Source organism: Mytilus edulis, chromosome 7 (genome assembly GCF_963676685.1).
Source record: "Mytilus edulis chromosome 7, xbMytEdul2.2, whole genome shotgun sequence".
Lineage (NCBI taxonomy): Eukaryota > Metazoa > Mollusca > Bivalvia > Mytilida > Mytilidae > Mytilus > Mytilus edulis.
In genome coordinates, this window is record NC_092350.1 from 22,690,420 (window position 1) to 22,713,246 (window position 22,827).

At 31.4% G+C, this 22,827-nt stretch overlaps 1 protein-coding gene across 2 annotated transcripts in view; it reads right to left on the reverse strand.

The window, feature by feature from the left end:
* Positions 1 to 22,827, reverse strand: part of LOC139481040 (uncharacterized) — a 107,588-nt gene that overhangs the window by 56,840 nt on the left and 27,921 nt on the right. For both annotated transcript variants that reach the window (XM_071264075.1, XM_071264076.1), the window contains 16 exons: positions 20,812 to 20,880; positions 20,158 to 20,229; positions 19,101 to 19,163; positions 17,903 to 17,974; positions 17,126 to 17,194; positions 16,548 to 16,619; positions 16,267 to 16,344; positions 12,205 to 12,276; positions 10,916 to 10,987; positions 9,593 to 9,745; positions 8,617 to 8,694; positions 6,312 to 6,446; positions 5,700 to 5,849; positions 4,891 to 5,043; positions 3,823 to 3,888; positions 1,076 to 1,141 (listed from right to left, as the gene is read on the reverse strand). In XM_071264075.1, the coding sequence (XP_071120176.1) occupies positions 1,076 to 1,141; positions 3,823 to 3,888; positions 4,891 to 5,043; positions 5,700 to 5,849; positions 6,312 to 6,446; positions 8,617 to 8,694; positions 9,593 to 9,745; positions 10,916 to 10,987; positions 12,205 to 12,276; positions 16,267 to 16,344; positions 16,548 to 16,619; positions 17,126 to 17,194; positions 17,903 to 17,974; positions 19,101 to 19,163; positions 20,158 to 20,229; positions 20,812 to 20,880 (1,440 nt within the window). The remainder of the gene's footprint in view (positions 1 to 1,075; positions 1,142 to 3,822; positions 3,889 to 4,890; positions 5,044 to 5,699; positions 5,850 to 6,311; positions 6,447 to 8,616; positions 8,695 to 9,592; positions 9,746 to 10,915; positions 10,988 to 12,204; positions 12,277 to 16,266; positions 16,345 to 16,547; positions 16,620 to 17,125; positions 17,195 to 17,902; positions 17,975 to 19,100; positions 19,164 to 20,157; positions 20,230 to 20,811; positions 20,881 to 22,827) is intronic.

A 22,827-nucleotide genomic window follows, 5' to 3' on the forward strand; every position in this document is an offset into this window, starting at 1 on the left:
CGTTTGTAAAAGTCAAGTTCATCAATGTATTTTAAGCATTTACCTGAAACAGATTGAAAATAATCTATGTAACCTAGAAGCTTAGAATATATTTTTAAAAATGGTTGACACAAACGTACTGATGATTTTAAGAGTTATTTCCCTTAACCTAGGTCTACCTCCTTAAAGCGAAAACAACCCAACCATAGAGCAGACAACAGCTGAAAACCACTTATGGGTCTTCAATGTAGCAAGAAACTCCCGCAACGTAGGCATCCTTCAGCTGGCCCCTAAAAAAATATGTATACTAGTACAGTGATAATGGACGTCATACTAAACTCCGAATTAAAAATTAAAAATCATACAAGACTAACAAATGCCAGAGGCAGAGGCTCCTGACTTGGGACAGTCTATATATTTCCAGTTTCTAGTTTTAAACCATTTGTTGTCAAATTTCACTATATTTCCCATGAAGACACTGTGAAAGGACAGATTATCATTCATGAAAACAGCTGTAAATTCAGGTAAATTGCTGAGGAAATCAGCAGTTAAATGAATAGGAAGGTACCAGAAAAAAATGCTGGTTAAAACAGGGTGTCAGAATACTCAGGTTTTTTTCTGCAAGGATAGGAAAATGTTGGGACCAGAAAAATGTGTTGGTAAAAGGAGGATGTTGGAATACTCAGATGTTGGACAAGGCAAGATACATTGTATTTTCATAAATATTTAGCTCTCTCCCTTCATTTAAGGAGAACAAAATATGGTTGAAACACCACAGTCAATTCAGTATCATCAACACAATCCTTCTTGTCTTGGACTATGCTAGTGTAAAAGTTAATTTGCAAAGACAAAATCCAATCCATTTTAAAAGCAAACAAGTGGGGTGTGCTTGTAACACAATGTGCAAAATGGCTCATAATCTGTTCATTTACATGCTGTTCATTGGTAAGCAGATACTAACAAACCAATAAGCTAAGCCAAAAGGTTCAAAAAAATTACAAAATAATGTTATAATTCTCATTTGCTACCATCAAATGATGTATTTTTCAGGGTTGTAGCTCAACAGAGATATTTGATCTATCTCTTGTCCTCTTACATTGTATTTACTTCATAAGGAAAAGCACCATCTTCTACAGCGACTATTCTATTATTATAAAGGTACCTAAAAAAATAACATCATCAAATATTATACAAATAATTGAAGCACATTTACTTCCATCATTGTATGCTGTAACTAAAAATATTCCAATGTAGGTGTCATTTTTGTTGCTTTGGCAAAAGTCTAGATGAAAACATAAAATGTTGTGCCATATTTGAACAAAAATAACACCTTTGGAAAATACATATACATACACTAGCCATTCTACATAGTTATGCAGTATTGAAAACCCATGCTTTAGAAATGAGATATATTGTAGATGTACATGTTTAATAGTAAGGTCTCTAGCAGCTTTTCAATCATAAACTAAAGGATAATCTATTTTTTTATATGTTTACAAGGAACCATTTTGGCAACCTGGAAAGATGTCAGTCATTTCTATTATATATCATAATTAGGGTCTTTCATGATGATTCATTCCATATTAACATCATGATGATGGTTAATTGGTTTTTAACGTCCGGTGGAAATATTACATGCTTCAGGATGAGAACAGCCTAATGAAATAGCAATTTGAACCTTTCTTTAAACCAGACAGACAATCTTAGCTTAATTTTCTAACTTGGTAGTTCCCAATGTCCTCTGGAAAAGCACAATACCCAGACACATTATACCAGTCAATGTTTTCACTCTGTCCAATTTTAAATTACATGCTTGGTGTTGAAGCAGCAAAACCAATTTTCAAGACCTTGGTTTGATCAAGACACAGTAATAGAAAATGCAAGATGACTTGATAGAGGAATGAGAAAAAAACCCACTTAAAGCCAAACAAAAACACTAGTCAAAACTAGACAAACAAGAAAGTGTCCATGGTACACCACACTACCATTTTCTATGTTCACTGGACTGTGAAATTGGGGTCAAAACTCTAATTTGACATTAAAAAAAGAAAAGTCATATCATAGGGAACATGTGTACTAAGTTTTAAGTTGATTGGACTTTAACTTCATCAAAAACTACCTTGAAAAAAAACATTAATCAAAAGCCTTAACGTGAAGCAATACAGACAGTCAGAAGTGGGGAATAACAATATAAAACCAAACATTTAATGTACAATACTAAACATTGAGCAACTTTAAACACCACCAAGAGCCAAGAGTGAACTTAGGTCCTCTACAAGATAAATCAATTATTGAATAGAGGAAGAAAAATTGTTTAAATGGTAGAGGGCCTAAAACCATGACACTCATCTCAATAAGATCTCTTTATCTTCAATATAAACTTTTTTTAGTTAAGTTATGAAAAATTAAGGGGGTCAACATAGTGTCTTTCGAGAAGTGAGATTAATCAGGCAAGCCAAATTTTTTTCAAATGTTTCATCTTTTTCTTAAAACTTATGAAACATGTTCTATGTTTGACTGAGGGAATATTTCAGAATAAATTATTTTCTCTGATAATGTATTTGCCAGTATAGTTATGGATGGACAAATTCCTTAAAAAAGACTAAATTTTTCACATTCAGAACCTTTTCGTGTAAATTAAAAAAAAAAAAAAGGAACTTCTTATTTTCACATTTGGCATTATAAATAATGAGGTTCTAATTTTAAAACTTGATAAATATCTGATAGCAACTATACATCCAATCCAAAACATTACCAAGGAAAACCTAAATTCTAAAAACTAAGACATTACTACATTTTGCTTTATTCACACTCAACACTAGTACTGTTCTAGCCTACAGAACATATTCTAACATCCAAATAAACATTGTTCATACCTGTCAACTACTTGTCTCTATTAAAAACATGTTTGGTTTTTTGGGGGGGTGAAGGTTGGGGGGGGGGGGGGGGTAATTTTGCGAACAATCTTATACTGGAATTGGTCTTTATCACTTCTTGTATTTTTCTTATAATTGAGGAAAAAAACAAATATATGAAATAAAAGGGACTTTAACAATGAGAACAACATATTTTTTCATTATATATATACAGCAATATATGTTGGAGTCAATAAAATTGAGAATGGAAATCTATATACAGTCTCAAATCTATGTTCTTTTTTCTTATATCTGGAAATTTACCCAATACTTTTAATACAAAACAATCAATTTTCCCATAACCTATTACATTTTACACACAAAAGTCACATAATAACATTAGAAATCTATAAAGTGTCGGGAATTAAATACAAAATGGTTGAGTGATATGACTTTTTAACCACCAATAACTATCCTGAAACTCTCCTTATCAACCAAAGAACAATTTTTTACAATTCCTGACTAAACAGGAATTTGAAAACCTCCCCAAGAAATAAATAGGTTTTTTTAAAAGTAAAAAAATATATTGTTTGAAAAGTGGAGAAACGGACAGTGATTTGAAAATAGAGATGATAAATGGACACAGATTTGAGACACTCACTGGACATAGATTTGACACTTAAAAAAGAACATTTTGTAAATAAGAAATTGGATTTAAATTTTTTTCAATGAAGAATATTTTTACCTCTTGTAAGTATGTGTTGGGTCAGATATAATAAATGTAAGTCCCCTTCTATCAAGGAAAAGTTAACAAGTATGACAATTGTTGCACAAAAGTAAACTATTTACAAAGGAAATATACGACTGAACATAGATAAAAGGAGATACTTAGCAATAAAGGAAGGCAGTAACAAACTGTTTTCTAGCAATCTAAAGTACTGTAATTATCATTGTTTATATATATAAAGCAGAATGGTATAAATCTTACAGTGTTCTAAGTTGTTCAGGAAATGTGTTGTTTTCAACAGCTATGATCCTATTACTCTGAAGATATCTGATGAAGAAAAATAGAAGTCATTGTTTTCATATTAAAAATGTTCACATGGTTTTAATATCTTTATCCCAAAATAAGCTGAAATTATTGCTGGATCTTAATAACTTTTATAAGGCATAAATGAATATCCTGGTTATTTACGTTGCCATTTCGGTTACCAGCGCCACTAGTATTTTGGATCAGAGGAGAAGTTCACTGTGTCGCCTCATTTTTATTTTTACATGTGCATGTGACAGACATGATTCTAGCTTCAGCGCTACTGTCCTTAAAAGTCTTTCCAACTGCTCGCATCAAAATTTTTTGCTGTCCAAGCAGAATGCTAAACGCGGGGATATCGTCTTTTTCAATCAATGGAATCGAAACCAAGTCTAATAAATTCTGAAGATGGATAACCACACCAGATGTACCAGCTTGACATTACGTGGAAAATCCACTTTGCCTTCACTGTCCATATTGCCAACAGTTGCAAATATACAAACAAGTACAAAGTTTAAAGCAGAGCATTTCTGAAACAAATGATTCCTTCGCCGGAGCGTGCTGGACAAATCCTACAAAAGTCTACAGGGAATCACAATAAATACCATCACCAAAACACGGTTTGCAAGTATTACACATGTCTAAAGCAGATCCCAATATATTCTATCGCCGGAATGTTCACAAAATTTTGCAGTGTATCACGAGTAAATATCATTCTAGGGAATTCAGCTATTAAAAAAAAGTTATCTATTCTTTCACAGGTTTAACAACATTGTCGTAAATATCCATATCCAAAGATATAAACCCATAAAAATTATCAATTTTTAAGATAATATTTTAAATTTGTTAATATGTGCCTGCTTCATGCAGTTGTATTATCAATCGACAATACAGGAACGACAATTCTTAGTAAGCTGTTGATACAAGGTCATGAATGTGCAATGATGCATGTCAACATGCTGTGTATTTTAAAATAATCCACTTTTCCTGTTCATAAAATATCACACATTGAACCTAAAAACTTACAAACTGACAAGTGTAGAAACATTAGTAAAAGTCTCTGATGGTAAGACAGATATCATGTTACTATCTAAGAACAGAGTCTGAATTGAAGGTAATCTCTCATGTGTTGTCAGTGCAACTGGTACATACTGCATGTTATGGTTACTACCAAGGTTTCTGGAAAATATAGAAATAATTCTTTATGGTCTCAGGTAAATGCATTAATAGAGGAGTTTCAGTAATATCTGCTGGTTTTTGTATAGAAACTAACTGATTTCAATGAAAACATTAATATATTTTAGCCAACAGATATCATTTTGTTGCGCCAAAAAATGGTCTGAAAACCTGAAGATTTTTCTTATGATTTGTTTCTGTTGTGTATTGTCCAATGTATTTTGTTTTTTTTCCTTTCACCACAATTAAAACCTTCTTCCTTCTGTACTATAATCCATACTTTTATTATTATGAATGAGATATAAGAATATCTTTATCTTTCCAATGCACATCTCAAATATGTAAACAACTTTTTAAAGTGCTTTATATTCTATATATTATTTGCTCAATGTAGTTTTCATATTTCTGCAAAGTATAACATATTTAACTTTTTGTCAATTATATTTTATATGTATGCTTTAATGTTATGATATGCTTTGTGTAAGCGCTTGTATTTGTAGCATGCTTGCTTTGTTTTAAAATGTGCATGTTTTAAACGGGTTTTTTTTTGTAATAAGACAATATAAAGGCTCAATAGAGCTTTAAAAAAAATATGGTTTCTGTTATATATACTGATTTCGTCTATAAAAAAAGCTTTTGAACTTTGAACTTGAACTCACAGATAATTTAATACAGGTAAACATTTGAATCCATCCTCCTGGATATGTGTCTCATTCAGTCGATTGCCTCTCAGATTTAACAATTGTAAAACCTGAAGTTCACAGAAATCTGTATTGTTTACCATCTCTATTAAATTGTTGTGTAAATACCTGTAAGGAAAATATTTTTTTAATAATTTTTCATAGGATTACATAAATCTAATCCAATTTGCCTTAAATCTTTATTTTTTGTAACTCTAAAGGTTAAAATGTTTTGATGTAAATGTTTAAATAAAGCTTCAAATTACATGTTAGCTTCTCACTCTATATGTCAAGTAACCATTGATGTTTACATTTTCTGTTATTGCGTGAAAAAATTAACAATGTCATTTTTCTGCTCTGAACTGCTAGATAATATTTATAAGGTCATTTCACAAAACAGCATTTTTAACAATAGTAAAATGAATAGTTTGAAGTTCTTCTGTTCCTGTTTTCCCAACCTTTTAAATATTTTTTTTTATAATTGCCTTTGTGACACTTGTTAGAAGTGGTTCAATAAATATCTGATATTTCATACTATCAGTATATAAATGCAACAATATTAACACAATCTTTCATTATCCAAAAACTTACAATTTCACAATATTAGGAGTAGTGGAAAAGGCTACCAGTTGTTTTTTCTTCCTAAGGTAAGTTGGTCTTAGTTTGACACCATAACCACTTTCCCCGAGCTCTGTTACATTTTTAATCAAATTATTGTCTGCATATCTGTAAAATAATAAAAATGAGATATTCTATTGTACATGTATAAAAAATCATGAAAGATGTGTTTTAAGTTAAAAACTTCCAAAATTTTCTAAACAATTTACAAAGTATAAACAAAAACTTACAGTTCTATGAGTTCTGTAAAGTTGGCTTCCACAAAAACTTACAGTTCTATGAGTTCTGTAAAGTTGGCCTCCATAAAAACTTACAGTTCTCTGAGTTCTGTAAAGTTGGCTTCCATAAAAACTTACAGTTCTATGAGTTCTGTAAAGTTGGCCTCCATAAAAACTTACAGTTCTAGGAGTTCTGTAAAGTTGGCTTCCATAAAAACTTACAGTTCTAGGAGTTCTGTAAAGTTGGCCTCCATAAAAACTTACAGTTCTATGAGTTCTGTAAAGTTGGCTTCCATAAAAACTTACAGTTCTATGAGTTCTGTAAAGTTGGCATCCATAAAAACTTACAGTTCTATGAGTTCTGTAAAGTTGGCTTCCACAAAAACTTACAGTTCTATGAGTTCTGTAAAGTTGGCCTCCATAAAAACTTACAGTTCTATGAGTTCTGTAAAGTTAGCTTCCATAAAAACTTACAGTTCTATGAGTTCTGTAAAGTTGGCTTCCACAAAAACTTACAGTTCTATGAGTTCTGTAAAGTTGGCTTCCATAAAAACTTACAGTTCTATGAGTTCTGTAAAGTTGGCCTCCATAAAAACTTACAGTTCTATGAGTTCTGTAAAGTTGGCCTCCATAAAAACTTACAGTTCTATGAGTTCTGTAAAGTTGGCTTCCATAAAAACTTACAGTTCTATGAGTTCTGTAATTTGGCTTCCATAAAAACTTACAGTTCTATGAGTTCTGTAAAGTTGGCTTCCATAAAAACTTACAGTTCTATGAGTTCTGTAAGTTGGCTTCCACAAAAACTTACAGTTCTAAGAGTTCTGTAATTTGGCTTCCATAAAAACTTACAGTTCTATGAGTTCTGTAAAGTTGGCTTCCATAAAAACTTACAGTTCTATGAGTTCTGTAAAGTTGGCTTCCATAAAAACTTACAGTTCTATGAGTTCTGTAAGTTGGCTTCCACAAAAACTTACAGTTCTATGAGTTTTGTAAAGTTGGCTTCCATAAAAACTTACAGTTCTATGAGTTCTGTAAAGTTGGCTTCCACAAAAACTTACAGTTCTATGAGTTCTGTAAAGTTGGCTTCCATAAAAACTTACAGTTCTATGAATTCTGTAAAGTTGGCTTCCATAAAAACTTACAGTTCTATGAGTTCTGTAAAGTTGGCTTCCATAAAAACTTACAGTTCTAGGAGTTCTGTAATTTGGCTTCCATAAAAACTTACAGTTCTATGAGTTCTGTAAAGTTGGCTTCCATAAAAACTTACAGTTCTATGAGTTCTGTAAAGTTGGCTTCCATAAAAACTTACAGTTCTATGAGTTCTGTAAAGTTGGCTTCCATAAAAACTTACAGTTCTATGAGTTCTGTAAAGTTGGCTTCCACAAAAACTTACAGTTCTATGAGTTCTGTAATTTGGCTTCCATAAAAACTTACAGTTCTATGAGTTCTGTAAAGTTGGCTTCCATAAAAACTTACAGTTCTATGAGTTCTGTAAGTTGGCTTCCACAAAAACTTACAGTTCTCTGAGTTCTGTAAAGTTGGCTTCCATAAAAACTTACAGTTCTATGAGTTCTGTAAAGTTGGCTTCCACAAAAACTTACAGTTCTATGAGTTCTGTAAAGTTGGCTTCCATAAAAACTTACAGTTCTATGAATTCTGTAAAGTTGGCTTCCATAAAAACTTACAGTTCTATGAGTTCTGTAAAGTTGGCTTCCATAAAAACTTACAGTTCTATGAGTTCTGTAAAGTTGGCTTCCATAAAAACTTACAGTTCTATGAGTTCTGTAAAGTTGGCTTCCATAAAAACTTACAGTTCTATGAGTTCTGTAATTTGGCTTCCATAAAAACTTACAGTTCTATGAGTTCTGTAATTTGGCTTCCATAAAAACTTACAGTTCTATGAGTTCTGTAAAGTTGGCTTCCACAAAAACTTACAGTTCTATGAGTTCTGTAAAGTTGGCTTCCATAAAAACTTACAGTTCTATGAGTTCTGTAAGTTGGCTTCCACAAAAACTTACAGTTCTATGAGTTCTGTAAAGTTGGCTTCCATAAAAACTTACAGTTCTATGAGTTCTGTAAAGTTGGCTTCCATAAAAACTTGATGTGGTAAATGTGTTAGTCCATTTTGACTTATAAATCTGTAATATATTTCAATAATAACATATGAAAATCCATACATGTGATTACATTTTTAACAAATAAATCTTTTGAAATAAAGCAATATTCTTTTACTTGAAATTATCAAGAAACTGAGAAAAAAAATTGAAGTCTAAAAGAATGCATTTTTTAATATGTCAATAAGACAGCAACCCAACAACCTAGAAAAGTATTTAGACATAAAAGGAATTAAGGATATCTAAAATCAATTTAAAAACATACTTTTGAAGATTTCAAAATTCACAATGGACCATGAAATTGGGTAAAAAATCTAATTTGTTATAAAAATTAGAAAGATCACATCATAGGGAACATGTGTACTTAGTTTCAAGTTGATTGGACTTCAACTTCATCAAAAACTACCTTGACCAAAAACTTTAACCTGAAACTCCCACTTTCATTTTCTATGTTCAGTGGACTGTGACATTGGGACCAAAATCTTATTTGGCTTTTAAATTAGAAAGATCATATCATAAGCAACAAGTGTACTAAGTTTCAAGTTGATTGGACTTCAGCTTCATCAAAAACTACCTTGACCAAAAACTTTAACCTGAAGCGGGACAGACGGACGAACGAAAGGAGGCACGGACGGATGAAGAGACGAATGAACGGAAGGAAGCACAGACCAGAAAACAAAATGCCCCTCTACTATTGTAGGTGGGGCATAACTACTAACATAATTTTTATATTATGCAATGTATCATAGTACTTTGTATATGTTCACTTTGAAAAACTAATGACTGTATATTTCCTCTTGTCTATAGGTGTCTCTAATTTGCAATCTTAACACATCATACCTTTTAGTGAAAAATTCTAGTCAATATTTTCAATGTAAAATTCTGAAGTCAATTGCCATGACTCAGCTTTTTAAATACTTACAGATATTTTAAAGCTTTACCAATGTTGATCATAGAATCAAACATAATGGTGGACATTGCTGGACTCTGGCTGTGAAGTCTGAACTCAATCAACTTTTCAAGGTCAATAAAAGATTCAGAGGTCAGTTTTTCCAATTTGTTGTGATGAAGGTCCCTAAAAGCATAATTTTTTAATGTTATAAAATTTCCTACCAAAATATCTTATGAAACTTTCAATACCTTTTCAGAAATGTTCTACAATATAATCATAAAGTTTATTGTAGTTTTTATGCACAAACAATTCAAAGAAATATTTCTGACTACATAAAATAATAAAAGCCATATTAGTACATTAACTGTCATTAAGGGACATAACTTAATTCTTCTGAAATTTGGGCAGAATCAATTTGCGCCAATTGCAGTTTTGAAAAGGTATTAATTGCGCCACTGTCTTTTATTTTCATGGTATTAATTGCGCCAATAAATGAAATGAAATTGCGCCAGACTTACCTGTAAATATTTTTTACCTATATCATACATGTACATGTTAATTTTTACCAATATCATACATGTATTATAATTAACCTTTCCACTTAAGATTCAACTGAACACTTATCAAATTTAAGAAAACTCACCAAAAAATAAATTGTTTAGTAAAAGAATATTTTTTCACGAGTCAAGATGTCTGATATACCATTCAAAAACTAGAGTCTGATAGAGGAAAACCGGTCATCATTTTTGAAGAACACAAATTCCGTCAGGCATTTGTAAAGAACTAATGAGTAGAGAAGTAAGCAGAAAGGAATATGTGTCTATTTTCAAATACCAGCCTTTAATTCAATGATGAACAGAGACATTTTATATGGTTTTAACTGTATATTTACGGGTGAACGTTTGAATTCAGCATACATTTCGTTATTAAAATGACTTTAACTCCGCCAGTCGGTAAACTACCGGACCCAAGCCCAAAAATAGGAGGATGGAAGTCAATCATTTAGTTGTTATATATGAATAAAAATAAATAAAATTGGCGCAATTAGATGATTATTTCATTGGCGCAAATGATACCTATAGTTTTGAAAATTATGTGGCGCAAAAGAAGTATTGGCGCAATTAAGTTGTGGCGCAAATGAGTCTTTTTGGCGTAAAAAGATATCGCCCTGAAATTTAAGGCATATCTCTCCTAATTTACTGAATGCCACTGTCAGTAACACATCTGGAGTTGCATAGTCTTCTAAACATTTGAGATATTTTAAGATGAAAATTAAATAGTATTTGACAAAATATTTAACAAAATTTACATAAACATTTGATTCAGATGTGCCTGATAAAGACACTAACTTACAAATGTATCAGTTCTTTCAGATCTTCAAATACACCTCTGGGTATTTGTGATATACTGTTACCATGCAGTTCTCTGAAAAACAATTAATAGGATCACTGAATAATGTATATGTATTGTGTGCTCGTATGAATATATACTTTGTAAAATGCAACTAACACAAGATATAAATATAAGATATATTTTGCTAATCAAATCCCCTGGTTTCATTAGCAATTAATAACACAGGGAGGAACCTTAGCATCATTGTTGTAGCGCTTAGGGACATTGTTCACAACCAGTTGTGAAATAAAATATTAAAAGTTGAAAAAAAAGAAGAAGAAAAACAATTAATATGAAAAACAAGTCTGCTCTGGTCATAATTTCCTTCATTACCTTATAATAACGAAAATTTAGATTTTTTTATAGATAATTATTTGAAAATTAAAGCTTTTTATTATTAAAATTGTTCACATTTATATATTAAGCCTGTTTGAAGGATTAACACTTTCAGCAGCTTGTCATATATGCTAGCAAAATCTAGATGTTGTAATTATATGTAATTATAAATATAAATTATTACTTCTTAAAGTTGCAAATTTCCACTAAAATCAAGTATTGAATTGAAAAAATATGAAAATATGTCACACATTATCATATAACAAGATGAAGCTTGGGGCAATAAATTAAGAAACTATGAATAGTAGTTGATGAGAAAAATGTGGAAAAAAGTGATACTGACAGCTTACGCTAAAGGCGGACAAAGAAAATCCAGTATATTTCTCCTTTGGAGGAAGAATATGCTTATAATAAATAAATTGATGAAGATTGTATAGGTTAATACTCTTCAGTGTAGAAATGTCAGTTTTGATGTCACTATGACCTCATGAATATGTTGAAAGTTACATATCTTACTTTTAAAAGAACATTTCATACAATGTTTTTAGCAAAATTTGCTACTGCCCAAGTTCTTACTCAAAAAGATATTTACACAGTAGTATTTGAAATCTTATTTAAATATCTGTTTGGTTACAGCTTTTTTACAGACACACCTAAATATCAATGGAAACATCTGTAGCTTTTTCAAGACGTATCCAATATTTCTCAAATGGGGCTGATGGTGAAAATTGAAGTATCCTCCACTGCACAGGCAGTATATTCGTAATAATCTGTCGATTTAAAAGTATCAAAATCTTCTCATGTCACATATTTCTAGAAATCAATTGAACATTGATGTGCTTTCATATTTAAAATTGATAAATCAGTAATTGAAAATCTGGTATATGCACTGTTAATACCTTTGTCATACTTACAAAATTTTCAGGTTTTGCATCTTGTTTAAAGCTCCTCTCTGAACATACTGGATAGCATTGTTACTGAGATTCCTAAAATAATCAACTACCCCGGTTAGTTATTAATAATTTGTCATAAATATGTTTTACATGATTCTTTTTAGCAGATTCTGGTTAACTCATAAGCTATCAAAACTAATCAATTTTTAAATTATTTGTTTAAAATAAACTATAGACTCTCAAGAGCCTGTGTCGCTCACCTGTATTTACTGATGCTTTGGAAATCATAATTTATAGTATTAGATATCATTTATTAGATACTATGATGATATCTAAGATAACAGCAAAAAACTGCAAAATTTCAATAAAATTACTGGGGCAGCAACCTCACAATGGGTTGTCAGATTTGTCTAAACATTTTAGGGCAGATATAACTTAATCTGATGAACATTTTTGCCACCTGTCAGATTTTCTCTAAATGCTTTATAGTTTAAGAGATATAAACCAAAAACTGCATTTTACCATATGTACTATTTTTAGCCATGTCTGGCATCTTGGTTTGGGGGCTGGGTCATTGGACACATTTTTAAAACTAGATACCCTAGTGATGATTGTGGTCAAGTTTGGTTAAATATGTCTTGGTAGTTTTAGAGAAGATTTATGTTAATGATTACCAAAATTTAGGAAAAATTGTTAAAAATTGACTATAAAGGGCAACAACTCCTTAAGGGATCGACTGACCATTTTGGTCATGTTGACTTATTTGTAGACCATACATTGCTTAACATTATTGCTGTTTGCAATTTATCTCTATCTATAATATTATTCAAGATAATAACCAAAAACAGTAAAATTTCCTTAAATTTACCAATTCAGGGGCAGCAAACCCAACAACGGATTGTCCGATTTGTCTGAAAATTTCAGAGCAGATAAATCTTCACCTGATTAACAATTTTACCCCATCTCAGATTTGCTCTAAATGCTTTGGTTTCAAATATATAAGCCAAAATATACATTTTACCTCATATGTTCTATTTTGAGCCATGGCAGTCATCTTCGTTGGTTGACGGGTTTCAGGACATATTTTTAAACTAGATATCCCAAGAATGGTTGTGGACGAGTTTGGTTAAATTTGACTCTGTAAATTCAGAGGAGAAGATATTTGTAAAAGTTAACAATGACGGACTCCGACAACAACAGACAACGGAGGATGGATGCCAAGTGATGAGAAAAACTCACTTGGCCTTTCAGGCCAGGTAAGCTAAAAAGAGTTTGATCCACCTATTGTTGTATGGTTAAATATTAAAACAATATTACAAAATTGTTCATCAGTACTGCAAAAGTTTTCATGATGCTTTTCAAGTATATAGTATTGTAACACTTTCTCTTCAAAATTTCATAACTCTCATTTTCTGAAAAAAACATTTAAAGATAATGTTTGGAACCTTTCTAGACTTCTCAATTCTTTTACCTACAAATATCAGCACAATCAAATTTAACCCAGCTCCTAGGCGTCAAATTTTCTTTTTTGGCAGTCAAATATTTCTAGGTTTTAGATTTCATTTGTTCAGTCTTTAAGATTACACTGAATGACATTAAACAAGAATGTGTCCAAAGTACACGGATGCCCCACTTGCACTATCATTTTCCATGTTCAATGGACCATGAAACTGGGTAAAATATATAATTAGGCATTAAAATTAGAAAGATAATATCATAGGGAACATGTGTACTAAGTTTCAAGTTGATTGGACTTCAACTTCATCAAAAACTACCTTGACCAAAAACTTTAACCTGAAACTCGCACTTTCATTTTCTATGTTCAGTAGACCGTGAAATTGGGGTCAAAAGTTTAATTTGGGTTGAAAATTAGAAAGATCATATCATAAGGAACATGTGTACCAAGTTTCAAGTTGATTGGACTTTAACTTCATCAAAAACTACCTTGACCAAAAACTTTAACCTGAAGTGGGACAGACAGACAGACGGACGGACGGACGGACGGACGGAACGACGGAAAGACAGACAGACGGACGAACGAACAGACGAATGGACGCACAGACCAGAAAACATAATGCCCCTCTAAAATCGTAGGTGGGGCATAAAAATAGCTTACACATGTCAAAGTATTTTCTATGAAATGATAATTGACTAATCCTTTTTGAAACGAGAGAACATGTACTGTGGGAAACAAAAATAGAACTAAAACTGAAATTCATTTTGCTCGTAACTTAACAATTGCATAGTAGAGGGCATATTTTAACTTATGTCCTCAATGATCAATCCTTTACTTTTGTGCTCTTAAATTTATTCACTAGAGATATATTTATTACACTTTTATCATCACACTAACTCAAGCATATTAAGCAATGTATGTTTCATGATTTGCAAGAAAAAGCACAGAATATGACTTGTACTAAAAATTTAATTATTAAACAATATCTCCTTTGAAATTATGCATGTGGGATATCTTAACAATTTAAATTGACATGTTCTTATTAAAGTTTTTTTTTATATGCCAATAATGGGGTTTTTTTTATTGCTGTTTTGAAATGTATTCAATCAATATAAATATAGAAGATCACCATGGATGAATACTTAGTAAGCTTTTGTAAATTCATAAAATTTAATTTTAATCTTACATTCTAAGACTGCTCATGATTTTGTAATCTGATTATCTTTAAGCAAGTTTAATGTTTTGCAGAAGAAAGAAGCAAGTTGACGTGCATAATCTCAATTGAGGAAAATACAGTAGGAAATATATTACACTTGAAACAGAGGTGACCATTCCTAAAGAACAGTTATTCACAGGAAAAATTGCAACATAAATTGTTTCCCATATTATTTTAAAACATATGTTTTTCATGTTTTTCATATGTTTTTCATATGTTCGAAAACATATGTTTTCATGTCGGGCCTCAACATATGTTTTTCATATGTTTTCAAACATATGAAAAACATATGTTATTCATATGCAGTGGTCGAAATTGGCGCTGGTCTGGTGGTCCGAGACCAGTAGAATTTGTGTCGGACCAGTAGATTTTGTGAGCTGGTGGTCCGGCGGACCAGTAGGAATTTTTCGTTAAAATCAATGATTGCATCTCTATCTCGGTTTGTTTACAAAAAAATAAACCTGAGAAATTATTTTTAGGGTATTGGGGATGCTATTTTTGGAATAAAGAAGAGGAAAGCAGCTGAGGAAAATAAAACTAAACATCTGTCATTTCATTTAGTGGTTATCAAATGAATGTCAGTTTGGCAGGACCAGTAAATTTTGAGCCGGACCAGTAGATCTAAAGTCAACTGGTCTGGCTGGCCAGTACACTAAAAAGCTTAAATTCGACCCCTGATCATATGAAAACATATGTTGCAATTTTACCAATGTTGCATTCTATTTTTAAAGTCTTTCATGTGAATAACAGCAAATATCTGTATGTTTTTTTGGTTTTTTTTTAAGATTGTAACAATGTGACATCTTCCATAATTGTGACAAAAAAAAAATCCCAATTTATATTACTAAAATAAAGGGTCTATTTGAAGGTCAAGATACCTATATCAGAAACAAAAAAAACAAAAAACAAAATTTCAAAAACTTATTTGCTGCATTGCATTGTAGTTACATGTTTTGAACACCATACTTTGACCTAAAATTATCTACTTTTACATGGAGAGTTGTCTCATTGGCACTCATACCACATTACTCATCTTACATCTAGTTATACAAATGTTAAAAGATCAACATAGGTAAAATGCTACCTCTAAAAAAAAATGAACTATAATAGTAGTATTGATATTTCATTAGATGATAGGTTTAAATTTATTTCTAAATACACATTTCTTAGAAAAAAACAAAAAGCAATACTAATAAGCTGTTTAAGAATCTAAAGGACTACATATAACTTTATTGATCATACCCCCAAAATAAAAATAAAAAACATCACATCATTCGTTGAATTTCAATTTTTTAGGATGTTATTAACCAATCATGTCGCTTTAAAATTAGTGTACATGGTAAAAAAAAAATTTCCCAGGATGCATTACATTCTGAAACAGCAATACTTATTCCAAACAGATATTACTTACAGATGGACAAATGTTGATGTATTCAGTGGTAATAAATGGTTTGATGAAATCTGTATCAGCTGATTACTCTCTATTCCACTGAAATACAAAATTATTTTTTACATTAACACAAATAGGTGTACAATGATTAGAAACATGCTTATGCTTGAATGTAGATTTCTGAGTATGAAGTGAAAATTGAATTATATATTTTTTGAAAAAGCTTTTTAACAATACATAATATTGGATCTTCCTCTTAAAACATGAAACAATAATAAAATCTTATTGTCTTTTATACTTACAAATACATGATATTTGGAATTTCACCAAGTGAGGCTGCTGGAAAATTAACAAATTCATTGCCTCCCAGGCTCCTACAAATGTAAATTAAATTCCAATGGTTATTTTTTTAAACTTGTTAGTCAATTTGATAATACATTACCAAAAGTAGACAGCCCTAATACATCTAAGGATCCTTGAATTGATGATTACAAACTTTTGAAATAATACAAAAAGCATTTAGCAAAATGAACAAAATATTTATTGATATATCATGTATATGTGGTCATTATATTTGCTTATTGCTTCTAACTAAAGCGAGGAAAAAGATACCAAAGGGAAATTTAAACTCACAAGTAAAAAATAAACTGACCATGCTGTGGCATAAAAAAGAAAAATACCAACAGAACAACAACAAAACAAAACATAGAAAGCTAAAGATAGAGCAACACAAATCCCACCAAAAAATGGGGTAATCTCAGTTGCCCTAGAGGGTCAACAGATCAGGCTTCAGATGTGGCATCCGTCATATTGCTGGTGTTCGTACAAACCCAATTATAAGTCTAATTCAGTCGGTCAACTAAGTCTACATAAAACTTACACTAGTCGGAGATTTGAACCATTGATAAATCCTGAGGGTAACCAATATATCTTATTGTTAGTCAAAGCTCTGAAAGTAAAAAGGAATTCAAATTAAACTAGGTTGTTCTGAACTTTACAATCAAAAATATATGATCAATCAGAAGACTTACACATCTACTATTAGATGATAACATTAACTTGTAAAATGCACAGATATTCTATAGTGTTTGGTAATGTTCCCTTGTAAAACATACTGACATTCTATAAGTTTTGTTAGTGTCCACTAAATAAAAACTTACTGACATTCTAAAGTACTTGGAAGTGTTCCCTTGTAAAAATTAGATATTCTAAAGTGCTTTGTAGCATTCACTCGTAAAACATTCTGACATTCTAAAGTGATTGGAAGTGTTCCCTTGTAAAATGTACTGACATTCTACAGTGCTTGGTAATGTTCCCTTGTAAACATTTGTGGCCTTCAGCTGTTGTCTGCTCTTTGGTCGGTTTGACTTATTCCCCATTTCCATTCCAAATTGTATTGCCATTTTATAGTGCTTGGTAGTGTTCCTTCTTAAAACGTACTGACATTCTAAAGTGATTGGAAGTGTTCCTTCATAGAACGTACTGACATTCTAAAGTGCTTGGAAGTGTTCCCTTGTAAATTGTACTGACATTTTATAGTTCTTGGTAGTGTTCCTTCATAAAACGTACTGACATTCTAGTCAGTGATTGGAAGTGTTCCCTTGTAAATTGTACTGACATTTTATAGTGCTTGGTAGTGTTCCCGTGTAAAACTTACAGATATTCTATAGTATCAGGAAGGGTTCCCTTGTATTTAGAATCAAGGGTTATACTGTTGTCTATCAAATTCCTACAAATAGAAAGAGACATGATTTTAAAATTACATTGAGTCATTTATGCTCTGATGGTCAAGTCATTCAAGTAAATTGTACCTCTTTAGGCAAAATCCTGAACTCTTGATATAACTTATTCCATATGGTCCGAGACCACAATTATTTTGTAGTGCATTTCTTTTAGAACATAAATGAAATCCCACCTGCGCTTTCTAAATGAAATTTTTACAGTGTGTTGTACTACTTTTGGGACAAATTATATCAAAATTATAGAAAACTTCATCAGCTCTAACTCAAAATATGGACAATTTTATGTATAGGGCGTCTTGAAATCGTTTGACAGCTTCCGAAGTGCTAATTTTTTACTTTTTTCAGCTGGACCAAATCACCTTAAAAATTTGAGACCCAAATTTTTTTACAGTGTAATTTCACCGCCCTTCATGCAATTTGAGGCATTAAACATGGAGAAATAAATTTGGAAGGGGTAAAAAAATTAATGGCAAGTAACCCACTGTCAACACTAGGGACTATATTCGTGAACAACGAATATCAAGGGAAGACAATTGTGGTCTCAGACCTAATATATATATCAATAAAAATAGAAATTTTACCTATACAACTATGAAATGAATTTTCAAAATTAACATGGTATACCTTTAAACACAGTAGTTTATTGAAAATAGTCCAATTTAATGGAAGTCATAACTGATTTTTAGGGATTCCAACAAGATTTACCAACCACTAATTACCCCTGGTACACCCTTACCAGGATTTCAACTAATCACAATACAACTTTCTTAGTTCTCAGGCTGTACTTTCCAAAAACAGGGAAGGAAGTTAGGAAATTTGAAATACCACAGGAAAATGAGGGAAGGGACAGAATTTCAGTCTTGCAACAAACAGGCCACCTACTAAACCCTCAAGGAGTTGTTGCAAGGGTATTTAAATGTTCACACAGTGTGGCACTCTACACAAGGCATTTGGTTTAAGGTCCACATTCTGACTGGACATAGCTGTGGATTTATACATCCCGCAAAGCCAAAAAGACACAACACTTTGGCAAAAGTATTACTGCTGAAAAGACCAAGAAATTAGCATATTTCTATACCCCAGTCAACCCTTTGGATATCATCCTTTACTTACAGTGTGGTTATCTGTGATTTACTGACATCTGGCATAAAAGTCAGGCCACTCTTCCGAATTGTTCTGTAAATAAAATACAAAATATAATATTGATAGTATAATATATCTTTAGATTAATATGTGTAATTTTTATGAACTCATGAATATAGTTTTTCGTTCCAATTCCAGGCTTTTAAGAAATAAGAACTAATATTACATGATACCATATTGTGGGGTTATTTTCGTGGGGTGTATTTTCGCTAATATTTTCTCAGATAGAACAAAATCACTAAAATAAATTACGCCAATTAAAAAGTGCATGTGCAAAGCTCAAATCAATAACCCCCAAAATGTTTTGTATACCTTATTCAATGAAAATACTGAAATTTACACCCACGAAAATAACCCGCTATACGGTACAATAGTCGAAAACTAAAAATAAAATATTATAAGACTTAACATTAAAATACAAGATTGAGTAAGATAGCATTCTAAAAAGAACCTAATTGCCAACCATGTGTACACAGTTGAGTTAGAGTTCCAAGTGTTGAAGTTGAAATTGACTCTTTGAACTTTTTTGGGACACAATCAAGAGTTACTTGACCATTACGGAATTATCTATTTCACAGATGATGATTGATATGTTCTAAATTTCATAACCACAATCCTGTCATCTTTTCCTTGAATAATGTAACCTACAAAATAAGACTAACTAAGGGATTTGTACTTTCATGGGTGTCACATTTGGAGCAGGATCTGCTTGCCAATTCTGGAACACCACAAGATTTTGATGGGGTTTGCGTTGCTCAGTCTTCAGTTTTCTATGTTGTGCTTTGTATTCTGTTGATTGTCTTTTCAATATTTTCCCCATGGCATTGTAAGTTTATTTTCAACTTATGAGTTTGAATGTCACTTAGTTATATTTAGCTTTCCTTTGCTGATGCTTGCCCTGTCCATGTTTATAATCAGTCTGCAATTTTGAAATATAAGGAAATCCAATTGAAGATTGATTCTTAGTGATGACAATAACTTTCATGGCCTCTCAGACTAAAAAAACTGAAAGAGAAATTGTACTTACAATGTGGTTAAACCAGTTATGTTGGAAAATGCATCTTCTGAAATACGTGTAAAAGTACATCCTAAAAAGTTTCTAAAAAGGAAAAAAATAACATAAATGAACTAAGGAAAGTGACTTCACAAACTTCTTATAAACAATCAGGAATATTTTTATATGCAATTGAGTGAATTATGCAGGTTTTTTAATATCTATTACACATCTATAATGTATTTATTGACAAATCATATTTCATTCAGTGATTGTTGACCACTAGCTGATTATTTTTTGTTGCCGAGGTTTACCAGATTATGATATTGATACACAAATGACAATGAAGACATACATGTACATGTAGAATGTGGAAAACATGACAGAAAAATGAATTGATAGAGCCAGGATATTTTTTTTTTATAATTTTCAATGTGTTCCCATTTGCTAATCAAACTTTTCCTTAACAGTTGTTAAATGAATTTTTGTATCAATTTTTTTTTTAAGAATCTGTTATTACTGTTTACCTTCAAGAGCACTTTTTCTTACATTTTCTCATCACTTCTTTTATATGTTTGAAGTTTTATATGACTTTAATCTCAATTGAATATATATCCAGCAATTCAAAATGGCACCAAGCCATGAAAAAAACAAAAATTAAGTTGAGAATTTCAAGAAGGTACTCACATAGAAGTTGCTGTGACTGGAAATGTTTCAGCTGTAACATTATCTGGAATAGTGAGCCCTATCACAGACCTGAAAAATGGATTGAATTTTAAAATGAATAAGTATATTGAACAATCTCATGAAGTTGGTCCTTACTATTTAAATAGAGGCTCCAAGGATCCTTAATCATTCATGTGCTTTGTTTAGTTTGCCCTAATTTGTGCAGATATAATGAAAAAAAACTTTAATCAACAAGTTCACATCTATATACTCCACATAGTTAATATATAGTCCCCTCCCCCAAAAAAATTATCTATTTGTTCACTGAAATTTCAAAAAGGACTTCAGATTTATTCTGCTGGTAGAAATTTATCAAAAATGACTGAAGTAATCAATTATCACGACTGTCATTTGGAAAACACAGTGTCTTGTAATTTCTTAGGAGTGCCAATATTTGAGTGCTTCATGTTTTCCCTTATTTATTTTCCAAGTTGCATGTACTTTTAATTTCTTGTGCTTGTCCCACATTACTAAATCTGACCTTTTCATTGTCTTTCATTCATGCTTGGCTTTTAGTCTAGAAGTCAAGATGCATAAGGTTCTCCTCATTTTTGATTATTGTTACCCTTGTATGGCTAAATGACAAACCAAACATATCAAAATGATAAAAAATTTCCATGTCAGATGCAACTAGGGGTTGCTAAAAGTTGACCGCAGGATAAATATATTGGGGTATTTCATGTTCAAGAAAATATTGGACATTTCCAAGCGAGATAACCCAATTTGTTTAAGAAATTATTATAAAAACTTTGAGTTTTAAATTGCTCACCGAGTTATAATTTTATTATGTCACACATGGTATCTCGTATGTGTATTTGAATTAAGTCTTCATAATTTTGGTAAATTGACATTACCTCTGTTTTGAATGTATCTGTCATGTCTGTGTTATTCTATTTTATCGAAATATATCATGGCCATGGTACATCAAATTCATAAACCAAATACGTCATTTTGATACATTTTTTCGGTATCAAATCTCTTAAAATTCGATCGAACTTTCAATAACAATTACACATGTACCACTTTTTATTTCTAAATAATGATCAAAGAGCTGAAAGCTCTGAAGAAAAATGACGCCACTGTCTCTAATATTGGGATAGTTTTATGTGTCTTGATTTTCACATACCGTAGTTAGTTTAACAATGCAACATGTCTCGTAAGCATATAATTGATATTCGTATATGTGTGTGTGTGTGAAGTGAAGGTGACAACTGGCTGTTTTTTAAGACAAATGAATAGGTCAAGACTACCTGAATTGTACAAATAAATACCGTAGAAAGGCTTGTATATTTCTCACTGGTACAAATGTACATAGTCTGAATCCGGGTACGTTCGCGCCCACTCATGTTCGCCCCTTTCACTTTCACACCCTACATGTTCGCACCCAATCTTAATTGGTTTTGTGTTTAATAACTCTGTAAGCAAGTGTTTTCTTATAAGTATAATTGTTGTCATTGTCTCAAAATAAAGTGAGACAGCATTTTTTTTTGTGTTGAATAAATCTTAATCATGTTTTAGATAGCGTATTGTTAAAAATTATAATAATCCTTTCTAAATAAAGTGGTATTTTGTCAACGTTTTATTTTGTGTTGAATAACTCTTAATCATGTTTTGGTTAGTGTATTGCTATAACTTTGTTTCATTGACTTCTTTCAAAATGAAGTGAGATTCTGACTATGTTTTTTTCTGTGTGTTGAATAGATTTTATCATGTTTTGGTTATAATAGTGGATTGCTATATTTTGGTTCCTATATCTTATTGTTTCGTTGTTTCAGATCAAAGGGACCAAGCTGTTAAAAACAATTATCTTTTGTGTTTTTCCTTTAAAATCTTCAATGTTTTACTCATACCAAGCTATAAATACATTCAGTATTTACACCAAAGCAATTTAAAACAACAATCATGATTTTCCAATTATTCAACTTGAATTTGAATTAAAATTGGGCGCGAATGAGTAGAGTGCAAACGGACCTTGAG